The sequence below is a fragment of the Balearica regulorum genome, chromosome 3, assembly GCF_011004875.1.
Source record: "Balearica regulorum gibbericeps isolate bBalReg1 chromosome 3, bBalReg1.pri, whole genome shotgun sequence".
NCBI classification, from domain to species: domain Eukaryota; kingdom Metazoa; phylum Chordata; class Aves; order Gruiformes; family Gruidae; genus Balearica; species Balearica regulorum.
Window position 1 is genome coordinate 66,969,942 of NC_046186.1, and position 12,397 is coordinate 66,982,338.

The 12,397-nt window shown below is 43.3% G+C and overlaps 1 protein-coding gene across 7 annotated transcripts in view; it reads left to right on the top strand.

The window, feature by feature from the left end:
• Window positions 1–6,357: 6,357 nt before the first annotated feature.
• Window positions 6,358–12,397, top strand: part of AIG1 (androgen induced 1) — a 128,175-nt gene continuing 122,135 nt past the window's right edge. The window contains exons 1-2 of one of the 7 annotated variants that reach the window (XM_075748281.1): window positions 6,358–6,820; window positions 6,975–7,335. In XM_075748281.1, the coding sequence (XP_075604396.1) occupies window positions 6,680–6,820; window positions 6,975–6,986 (153 nt within the window). In that variant the 5' untranslated portion in view covers window positions 6,358–6,679 and the 3' untranslated portion in view covers window positions 6,987–7,335. Of the gene's footprint in view, window positions 6,821–6,974; window positions 7,336–12,397 lie in introns of those variants that run through there. The other 6 variants (XM_075748278.1, XM_075748279.1, XM_075748280.1 and 3 more) reach the window with 6 other exon arrangements.

Below are 12,397 nucleotides of genomic sequence, written 5' to 3' on the forward strand. Positions count from 1 at the left end.
GAGAGCTGATTTTAACAAGATAATGTAGAAAGTTGAGGCAGACTTGGTGAGTTATGCCTTAGTCACATATGTACCTCCATTTACACTACAGCATCACAGAACTGTTGAGGTGGAAGGGTCCTCTTGAGATCACCTAGTTGAACCCTGCTGCTCAAGCAGGGTCAGCTACAGCAGGTTGCCCAGGACCGTGTCTACACGGGTTTTGAGTATCTCCACAGATGTAGAGTCCACAGCCTCTCTGGGCAACCTGTTCCCATGTTCAACCATCCTGACAATAAACAGCATTTTCTTACGTTCAGATGGCATTCCATGTGTTTCCAAGGTACCTGGTAACAATTGTTGTGTCAGGACTGTCTTCTATCAAGAGGGTCTAAGAGAAGGCAGACACTCAGTACGCAGTTACATTCAGGGTTACATTTTCTGGCTTTATAATTATTTGTAGAAATTTTATTGCTTTCTTTTGAACATTTTTAATGAATAAGAAGCTGACTCATATTTCCCCATGGCAAGCAGTTCTGCCTTTTTACTGTTCACTGATATACCCAAACAATACTGCGTATCCAGCCTGTTCAAGAATTTGAATTGAATAGTGTAAGGGGTGAGCTCTTAAAACAGGGCAGCAGGTAATTTATATCTGCGCACTGCATGTACCTAAATGATTTCCCAAAGGCTACAAAGGGCATTTCCCTCTGTGAGATTGCATGCTACAACGGAATAATATTAGCTGTGGTTCACAAAGGGCCACATCATCTGTGGGCAGGCAGAATACTCCCGGACCGTATTGCTCTTTTGCACCTCCAAGGCCTGTTACCTGCCTTCCCTTCCTGCCCTAACAGGATAAAAAGTCCCTACCGTGAGACAGCTTTGTAGTACACAATGTATCTGATCCAAATGTGAAGAAAAGCTAGTCTGCTTACACAGTCCCTACTTCACTTACATATTCAAAACTCCTGATTTGGACAATAAGGCTTTTTCTTTATAAAATCACTTTGGGAAATTCTAAAAACAGGGAGGCTGAAGACAGCAAGGTTTATCTGCTCATTTCTCCTTTATAGCAAGAAAGTTCGTGGTCTTTCAGGATAAAGCAAAGTTTAACTTGCAGAGAGGATGAATGAATTTCCAGATGCCCCTGACTTTGTTCCACTTACCCCCTGGTCGTCTCTGCTCCAGCTCTATTTCCCATTGTTAACTACATATATATATTGTAGAATACAACATCTTAGAAGTCAAGTACAAGAACTGACAAACACCTGCAATATTAAATTCATGGGATTTCCTCTGGGCGCACGCGGGAAGTGGCATCACGGCAATTACGAGTTATTGGCTGAGTTAGGACTCTCAAATTCCCGACAGGATAAAGTGGCTCATCGTTTATCGACTCGAGCATTATTTACATCAGTGGACATTGTACACGTGTTTGCAAGTCAAGTGCGGTCTATTGTAAGATCTTGAAACTGTTATGTATTTGTACTGTGTATTGTACAATTAAGTGCAAATAAAGTGTTGTCATCAGTACAAAATATGCCCAACTAGTAACTTCACTGTAATACTTAGACCTAAATTTGAAATTAATTGGCAATAATCAGTTATCATACAAACAAGTAGCTCCAGAAGTCTTATTAAACACACTGCTCTTTATACTTGGTAGAAATGTGGTCTTTTAATTTTTATTCTCTTTTTTTTCTCCATCCTGCAATTTCTACCATTTCTGTTCGAAATAAATGAAGAAATAAAAAATTGCCTAAACTTTATTAGTAGAATTAACAATGGGCCCAGTTACAGCAGATAACTCAAAGATTTTGAGTTGAATCCTCCTCTGATGTGTGAGGCCATTTACTACCGAAGTCACAGTTCATCTGACTTAAGAGCTACACATTAAATATATACGTATCAATGGGGAACATTTCTAAAAACTCTTCTGTCTTAGCTACAGGCAAGCTTTTTTCAATAATTGCTTGCTGATTTTGAACTTGCAATGTTTCAATAATTTCACTTACATCCATTGCAAGAAAGCTTAATTTTTGCATGTCTGCTTATGTGGGAGTCACACTCCCACACATCCAAGTACACTTACCTTGGCACAGTTTGTACGCTTTGCCTCAAATATTAGAAACTGCAGTATCAGGTGATCCTGTATCCAGTATCACCATGAACACATTGTGATGAGGCAGTATTACCAATTTCCTATGAGTTCAAGCATGCATTATTATGCTTATTATTATTGCTTTGGAGGCAACTGCTCCTGGAATAACTCCTTGTAAACGATTCATTTGTATTTAAAGCAATTGCTTAAGAAAAGGCACCTCACAGGTCTCAAAACATCTCTCAAAGATCATTCATCAATATTCACCAATATCTTTGATATATACAAAATACAATGCTGTTCAGAAGTTCAAATGTTGTTCCTTTAAAAAAGAAAAGAAAACAAAACAAAAACCACCACCACCAAAAAACTCTTAAGCATTCTCATCTGCTAAGCCTGCATAGAAAAGATTAAAACTTGGACTCCAAGATGTTACACTTCAGTCTGTCAAAGAGCCAACTAGCAAAAACTTCATGGTACTCATTTTATATTGACATTTGGATGGGAAATCTACCTTTTTACTTCTTGTTTCCACTCAGTTCTCTGACAGATTTTTTAGGCATCTTGCTTTCCTCCCCTGTAGTAGACAGCATTTATTAACATCCCTCACCCCAGACACACCAGAGCTTTGGACTCTTCCCTCCTTTCTAAAGCCATTTCTCATCTGTACGAAATGACAACTACGACCCATGTCAAACTTCCACTTTCAAATAAACTTACAGTATGTGACTTATGAAAATTCAGTTCAGGCTTTTCACAATTTACATACAAACAAATATTTAAACATCAAGACCTGAAAAATCACAGGCTAGCACGGAATATCATATTTTACATGTTTATGTTCTACCTTACTATGATTTATGCATTTAATAAAAACTCTGAAATGTAAACATTTCACAAAGTACCAAAAAGTTGCGTTCATATAGCGATATAAAAGGCAAATTAGTAAACTTCTCATTTTTACTTTGCTGAAAAAAATTAAGACCAAATCCAAAGGAAAATAAAATCCAGTGCAAACCCATTTCAACCACAGTCACAAAGGACTTAGCTGCTTGTCTCTCTATAGACAGGGAGTATAAAGTCCACAGTAGCACATAAAGGCTAATGGCAGCCTACAATCTAGTTAGTCCTTACTATAATACTGTCCAGAGATTCAACAGATACTTCTTTAGAAAGGACACAGGCACAAAGAACCCACCCACAAAGGAGTCAAGTTTCCTTTCAAAGATCTAGAAATGCGTAATAAGGAAGAGTCTTTGACCAGGAAGAAGCTTGGCTGAGCCTGGTATGTTAGTTAGCCTGCCTTGAGATTTTCTTGATTGAAAGAAAAAAAAAAAAAAGAGGAACAAGAGTGTTTATACATTCTGCTTCATTTAGGTTTTCACCTCGGCTTACAAGGCTGAGTGAAAGTTTTTCTTTGCATGAGGCTAGAATTTTCTGTGAGCTTTGCTGAGATTTCTATGGAAGAGTGGAAAGTAGAACTGAAGAGCATTCAAATGGGGCTCCAAAAAGCCTGGGTAGTTTTTCTGTAAGTTTTGAGGGTGCTGTAACCCTGGAGGATGTTTAAATGAACGTGACTAAAAGACAAACTGAGAAGTTATGTCCAGTGAGTATTAATGTCTGTGGTGCCGTATTAGTGACATAGATGTGACCCCAGCGAGTGAGTTCCTGTACATCATCGGAGGAGATGCAGTCAGAAAAGTAGGGGACAAACTGCCTGAGGCTTAGACAGCCTCAAACTCTTCCAGTCAGAGGCTGATCACAAGACACAAGGGTGTGCATGGGCATGCAATCAGCCATGCTGTGTAGCTACGCAGAGAGTAACTGGCCTTCGAGAGCTTACAAAGTTCAAATCCAGCCAGACTTGTGCACTAAGGGTGCCTCTACAGCAGCACTATAGTTCAAAGAAAGAGTAAATCTCCTGATCATCTGGACTTATACTGAGCTTTGGTTTATAACTTGACACAGTTTCAGAAAGCAAGCTGGATTCCTTCTGAGTAAAACCAAACCAGAATGTGTGCTACTCCAGGGGTTCGCTTAATGCACTCCAGCCACTAGTGAATATTCAGTCCACAGCTCCAGATAGGAACTAGTCTGAAGTGAAACCTCTGCAATACACGCAGTACAGACATCAGGTCCTCAGCAGCAACTGTGCTGCTCTGCAGATCCACTTGTATTGGGGCACGCTGCTAACGTTATTAGTCTAGTCTCCCGTTGTATCACAGAGATTGGTCTAGTCTCCCTCTATATTGCAGACCATTACATTTCACCCAGATGCCTCTTACACTGAACCCTGAGACTTCAACAAGACCAAACTCGTTTAGCCTGTAAGACTACAATATGTGCTACAAGCGGCAGAAGGGTCTGATTGCCCAAGGTACTTGCTGAGGCTATGAACCCAGGTAAGATAAGGTAAAATAATCCAAAGGATCCAGTGGGAAATTTGTGCATTGTGTTTCTAGAGGATTCCTTGTCCATGCCTGACATACAATTCCTCTGCATAAGCAGAGATCTTAAACTGTGCTAGTTTCATCTAGGATAGCTGATGGCATGTGTTCTTCTAAACAGCCCTTCAGTTTTGCAGAACTTGAGCACAGTGGATACCAGATTCAGAGGCTTTGACTCTATGTAATAGTAAAAGTAGGGAACACATTGCACAGTCATTGATTCTTCTTCCAGCAGCATAACTGTGACGAAGCACCTTATTGTTCAAATATTTATTTCAGAAGACAGATAGATGTAGGGAGATGGCGTTTATAGAAGTGGTTTGTCTATCCAAGCCCAGACACCACTGCTGGTGGTTTTTTTCCTTTAAAATAACTTTTCCAGATGGTGGAGCAATTTAATATTTACCCTGCAATCAAGCACTTTAAGACTCTTTCAGGGTGTGGAAGTCCAAGCCCAAGACCCTCTCAATTGCTCCTAAGCATCAAGGATCCCTCTGCTGACAGAAACAGTCATTCATTGCCTTTAAAACAACGGCTGGTATAAAACCTGATCCCTCAGATCACCCCAGTGCTCACCTACGCAAGCATCATCTTTCACTTGATTTTCCTCCCATGACATTTTTTTTTTAGTGTTCTGCCACTTATTTTATTTTCTCCTGGACTGAAGGAAGAGGATTTGGTCTCAGGGCCTCCTCAGAGCCAGCATGACCACCGTGGAGATCCAAGTCTTTGCCACCAAGCCACTGAGACCAGCTGCTTCTGCTGCAACTGTATTTTGTGCCCCCTCAGAAAGCAGGACGCCACCACCCGTGGGAGCTGAGGGCACAAACCTTCACGATGACCTCCTGGTCCCTGGGACAGTATCACCAAGCGGTTAATTACAACCAGGAACACTGTATTGCCGCCATCAGGTTCACCACTAAGAAAGTATCCTTATAATGCTGATACTCCTCTCAACGTTTTAATCCAGGGATGATGAGGTCCTCGTTTTACAGTGGTTACAGGAAAGCGCACTTCTACCGATTGTGTGCGTGGAATGAACGGAAACACTGAGGACTTGACTGTGCCTCAGAAACACACGCGGAAGGACAATTGCCCTCCGCGCCGGGGCAGCTGCACGGACAGCGGACGGTAACCGTGCAGCGGCAGCACGGCACACGGCCGTGTGCGGCCAGAGCCCCCGTTTGGGCCGGCGGCGCCTCTCGGGCGTCCCCCCCACGGCCCTGCCGCCGCGCCCGGCCCCACACGGCCCCGCCGCCGGGACACCTGCTCCGGCGGCCGCCGCGCGCCCGCAGCCCGCAGCCCATTGGCTCCGGCGCGGTCAGCTGGTGGCGCAGGGGCTGCCCGCCCCGCGCCGCGTCAACGGCAGCGGCGGCCGGGCTCTGCGCCCCGCCGGGCCGCGGTGTGACCGGCCGGCAGTCGGGCGCTGCGGGGGGGGGGGCTGCCACGGAGGCAGATACGCGCGACAGCGTTTAACCGTACACCCATTAAAAACCGTAATTGCTGATGCGTTGTAATTTTTTTGCTTGAAAATGCGGGCAACGAGGTTCTGCAGTAACTTACTGCCCGTGCTTCACACTCGTACCCTCCCGGGGCTGCGCGCCTGGGGGATGCGGGTCGGTCGGGCAGGGCCACGCCGCCGCAGCCCCGGCTCGGCACCTGCCAGCCCCAGGCACCCACCGCCACCGGAGCGGCGCGGCAGGGCCGGCCCGCAAGGCAGAGGGCGATGGCGGGAAGGAGGGGAAGGGGAATGCCCCTCCGCTCCCTCGCGAACGGCACGGCCTCTTCCCTCCCGCCCGCCCGGCCGCGGAGCTACGGCTTGGGAGCGCGCCGAGCCCTCCAGCCAGACTGCTGGCAGAAGCGCCGGCACCGCCGCCACCAACCACCCCTCCAACCCCGCCTGCCCCGCGCCGCTGCCACCCGCCGCCCAGTGCGGCCCCTCCGCTCCGCCCCGGCCGGGGCCGAACGCGGCGCAGGGGCGCTCGGAGTCCCGCCCGCACGGGCGCGCACACACAGACATACACACACACACACACACACATATACACGCACGCACGCACACACACGCACGCACACACCACACACACGGAAGTGCACCCCGCGCTGGCTCGCAGCCCGCCGCCGAGGCCGCCCCGGCGCAGCGCGCAACATGGCGCTGGTGCCCTGCCAGGTGCTGCGCGCCGCCATCCTCCTGTCCTATTGCTCCATCCTGTGCAATTACAAGGCCATTGACATGCCCGCGCATCAGACCTATGGAGGCAGCTGGAAATTTCTGACCTTCATAGACCTGGTAAGTGTCCCCGGCGCCCGTGGCCCAGCCCCCTCCCTCAGGCTGCCCGTTTAACGGTCGCGGCCCCGCGCGGGAGCCCCCGGAGGAGGCGGCCTTGCTCGACGGCAGCGCCATGAGGTGACCTAACACCGGGGACGGCGACATGTTACTCCAGGGCCGGCCGTGAGAGGAGCCAGCCGGACACCGCGGCAGCGAAGCCGGGTGGTTTGACCGGAAGACAGACACGGACAAAGCCGAGAGGCTGCGGCGTGTGAGCGGCCGTGGGGAAGGTGCGCCTGACGCCCTGTCCCCGCAGCGTTGATGCCGTGTTTTGCCTTTTTTAATGGCTGACAGTAAACACCAGAACCTGCTGGTCCCAGTATTTGGCTCCCGTGTGCTGTCAAAATAGAAAACATATCTTGCTCTCTTCTGAGGAACCCATCCCTGACAGGTGCAAGTGTGTGAGAGTGCCACAAAAAACGTTGGGCAACTCAATGTGCCTGATCCACTTAGTTTTGGTTGCAAATTCATAAAAGAGCCTATGAAACAAAAGATGTTTGATTTCACTGTTCTTCATAAGGGCCCAGATCGGGGCTGTTTTTGCCCTGAGCTTCCTAGTCTGGCTGTTTCCACAACAGCGTTCCCCTAGTGCAGGTAGGAGGAGAGGAGGCGGGAGGAAGAGAGGAGATGGGAGGAGAAACTTGGTTTCTGGTTCAGAAATATGATAACCAACTTACACCTAGTACCTAGATCAAAATAGTTGGGTTTTTTTAATCCACAGTGTAAATAGGCGAGAAATTTTGCAGTTCCTACTTAGTTACAGAAAAGTCCCAAAATACAAGTATTTCAGTGCTTCCCAATGATAAAACCTCACTCAGAACCTCATTGTAGATTCACAAGTATTGCTACTATTGCCTACGCACTTCATTATCCTGTCAATAGGTTGAGTTTGTGAGTTTGGAGGCCAAACTCAAACACTATTAACCTGGTAGGTCAAGTGTGCAAATTTCTGTATCAGGGTTAAGCTAAGGTTCACTGAGGTCCGTATTTTATTTGGAGAGAAGAAGCACCTACCATATTTTGTGTTTAGCTGGGATAATTTTTATGTTGGGTGCCAAAAATTTGCTGGATCTCTGAGGATCCACAGCCACAACTAATGCTTTTACTGCGATTGTAAAAGGACATCTTAAGGCCTGATGTTTTTCTGGAAGGCAAACTAGAATGTACTTTTTTTTTTTTCCTTTTAGGCTGCAGAACAGTACTGTCAGTAATATTAATTGATAGAAGTTAGCATCAAGTCCCAGTAAATTGGGGGGAGCTATTGACTTTAGTGGCAGTTGAATTGGAAGTGAACCAACTAAAGCTGAAAGCCAACGATCTTGTCTTTGAGTCTCCTTCACCTTTTTGTCTGTTCTCCTAGCCCTGACAGTTGCTTGAGGATTAAATGAACTAACGGTGTCTTACAGTGAAAATAACATTTGACACTACATGATATTCATCATTTCCCAAAAATTACAGCCTGCTGACTGTGGCAAGTTCATGTGGACTTTCCCATCAAAGCATGCACATGGTTCAGGCTACTTCTGTCACGGCTCAAAAGGTCAAGGTAAATATGTAGTGCTTTCTAAAATGTCTAGAGCAGTTATCAACTGCAGCTAGTTGTTTCTCTCCTTTAGCTAATATTTTCTCCAGTAGTTGCAAAAAGGTTAGCAATTCCTTATAGCCTTCAATCCTTCCGAATAACACACGATTCAATGACCATGGCAGGGGGGTTGGAACTAGATGATCTTTAAGGTCCCTTCCAACCCAAATCATTCTATGATTCCATGACATGAATGCCTTTCTCAGTGACTAGCCAGCACATAGACCTCTCCACTTGTTGGCAATATTTACTTATGTCCACATGGTCATGGTAGCATCTTATCTAAGCAAATCTATCTTTCCGTCTCCTGCGACAACTGGGAGACTTGAAGAAACAAAACCTGTTAGATTCCTGAGGAGGATACCAAGAGGCATGTTTGGAGGATATTAGGCACATTTCCAAAATATTCTATGATGTTGACTGTCTTGAAAAGCTCTTCCATAAGTTCCAGTTTCCTCAACCATGTGCGGTGTTCCTGTGTCAGTCACATTCAATGGCTGTCTAGACAAAATATCATCAATGCCGGAGTCTTGGCAGACGTGTGTTCTTGCTACAGATTGTACCTCCACAAGCAGAGATTTCATCTTTGACATCACAGAAGCACATAGATGTTCTTTCTGTTTCCAGAAACTGCCACCAGTTTTTGAGAAAAGTGAGTTTGTGACTTGAATCTGAAAAGTAATTCAGATTTTTTTTCACCTGTCCATTTGTAAGAGGACATTCCTTTCCAGTCTCAGCATCAATAAATGTCTTGGAGATTTAGGCAGCTGGCTTTGCAGAGGTGCTGTGTGAACTGATTTACAGTTATCTGCAGGTAATACAATTTCGAATCAAATTATGAAGAACTAGTGGTTTGGACTGTAAAACACAAGACACAGTATTCTAAATGTATGCATTAATCTGAACAGTAGACATGCAGCCCTCACACTGTTGACAGAAATTGAGCATTAAGAGGAAGTTATTTAATACAAAGCTAAAGGCTGTAATGCTCCTGTCCATCCATAATATTTTGGATGTTCGTACCTAAGTAAGATTTTCCTGAATGCCAATATTCATGCTTAATCTCCTCTGTTCTTGAATTAAGAAAGAAAATAAGCACAACTGATGACTTTTTTTAACTGCTGTCATTCTGATGACTAACTCAGGTTTTTTGCAGTTGCGAATGCAGTGACAACATTCCCTAAAACAGCTATGTCTGGAATATTTTTCTGGTTTTTGAAGCAGTGTACTGGCAGTATGTTTTGCCATTATGCTGGTGATGCTCCTCACCGTTGCTACTAGCAATCATTTCTCCACTTAAGACTTTCTCCCTGGTATGTGGGGGTGATAGATACTTATCCCGCTTATTCAAAAGATGGTAAAGGTACCTGCCTAGTACCTGTGGATTCCAGAACACTTCAGAAAAGAGACCAGTGTCCTTTTTGTCATTTAGAGAGTGGGAAACAGGTATGAAGAGGTAAAGTTTTCTTGCCAAGATCAGTCGGCGGGCCCAACAAATCAGATTATCGAACTGAACATTCAGACTATTCAAATCTACAAAATGTTACCTTAATTTAACTTTACAACACAAACCAAGCCCCAAAGTTAGTTCCTGTGAAAACAGCAAAAAACCCAGATTCAGACAGGATATTTCAAGAGATGTACCTAAAATTTCTTGTATAGCTGCCTTTGTTAGATTCACCATTTTGTGCTTTACTTAAAGTAGCTGAATTAAAAGTAATAGTACTTGATTTAAAGATAACTGGGTCATCCTGCATACACTGCAATCACACACCTGCCTTTATAGATACATGTTTGTTGAGGGATCCGTGGCACCCACTTGTCTAAAATGGCAGAATCCTTGCTGTTGCAGTGGTTAAGTTTTGTTCTTCAGTTTCTCTTGGCTCTCTTACTGTTGTTGTTGCTTACTGTTGTTGCCGTGAGAGGAGGCAAAAATAAAGAGAATTTGTATTCCGGAATGCAGTGGAGCCTGTGAGTGCCAAAGGAAGACCAGTTCTACTTTTTGTGTTTGAGTATGTGTGGTAGTTAGCAGAAAAGTAGCTTGGAGTTAAAGTAAGTACGTATCTCCTTTGTAAGGGCTACACTGATCTAAATAGCTTCTAATTTTCATTTTGCAATTTCTGTGAAAACCTTATTCCTCAAACAAGCTAGAGTAAACCAGGATACTATTGCACGTATATACACATGCATTAACAAAATACCGTTTGGATTTTTCTTTGATCTTAAGGTCTCTGATAGGCTGAGCAGGCTAGTTATAGAGACAAAAAGCAAGGCTAGGTTTTTGGAAGCAGTGTCAAGTGTAAAGTTTTATGATTAATGGTCCTATTTTGAATAACAAAATGTTAATGTGGGAATTCATACGACTTGATTCAGGGCAGCCAAAGCTAGAGAGGAATTGATTTTGCTCATATATAAATGTGATGGGCTTTATATTTTTATTATTCCTTTGGAAGAAATAGCTGGATGTCTGTGCATGAACTTTTATACGTTGTCTGGCAGATTTTCTACAAAATACAAGTATAAGCTCTGTTCCCAGCACATTTTTTGATAGTACATGCAGAAAATGCCTTTAGGTTTAGTTTGATTAAGTTTAAATAAGTCATCAGAACTTAGTTCATTTCTTGTATTTGGAAAATTTCATAAGGGCTTGTTAACAATAGCACTAGAAACTAGAGTTGGTAGATTGTCATTTACTTATTTAGTGTATTTAATTAGTTATTAAATTATATGAGATACATTTACTAGACAACAACAAAAAATAGCAGCTTAACAAAGCACAGCTAAAAATCATAGGCGATTTGTGCCCCATTTGGATTTAGTCATGCTGATGATAGGAAATAAGATGACCAGAAAATGTCAGAGGCCAGAAGATTCAGAATTAAGGAATAATAAACTGTGCCATTGGCATGATATCTGAAGTTGAGCGAGTTTCATTGCTAACTGTATGGGTTACACTTAGCACAACACAGAGGACAAAAGTGAAAACATGTTCCACACTCTATGGAATATGACTCTTTTCCATGATTTCCTTTAGTAAAATGAATTTCACCTTCTGCTTTCCTCTTTCATCATCTGTAAAGTTACCCTCATATTCAAGTGTTATATGGCTTTTGGGTGAAAAGATTACAGAAGTGTAAAATATTACTATGTATTATTCCCAGAGGTAATTCATCACCATGTTTAAATATCTCAGTGCTCTTAATATAACAGAGAATACAGTCAACGAAGTGTTTATCAGTTTCCAGAGAAAGAAAGGGATTGCTTTTTGATGAGTAACAAGGTGAGGTTTCTTAATGGTGCTTAATGTATTTGACAGAAAAGGCAAAAATATATGTAAGGAAGCCTTTTTAATAAATGTGTGTTTTAGAACTTTCTTTTTCCCTCTCAGGCTGTAAACATGTTGGAGAAACAGTTATGTATAATGCAGTCGATGCAGTAATAAAAATGTAACAATATCACCGTTTCTTATTCATAGACCCATGTTTTCCATTTGCTTTTGTTAGCATTATTACAAATTGAGAGGAATTTGAGCACTGCATTGAAGAGTTCCATTTTCACATTGCATTAGCATGTCTTTATTTTACAGTTGCACTTAAATATGTTGAACATTTAATTTGGGAATTCTTAGGAAAGTTGTAGCTGTCTTGAAATATTTGTGTTGGCAGTAGGGTTGGCAGGGGAAAGGAGGAGAGTGAAAGAGAGGACAAATTGGGATCACTTACTATGATGATAGATTTAACTAATGTCAGTAATATTATTTTATGACTTCGAGTATGTAAGTGATAGGTAACAGTGCTACGTTTTAAACCAGTGAAAAGTCTGTAGAATTTTGCCAGAACGGTTTTAAATAGTGACAGCTTCCAAGAAGTTGGTTTAAGTCTTTTTGTTCCCCTTCTTTGAAAAAATTTTTATGTTGCATTTATGTTGCATTACAGTTGAATGATTTTCTTTACATT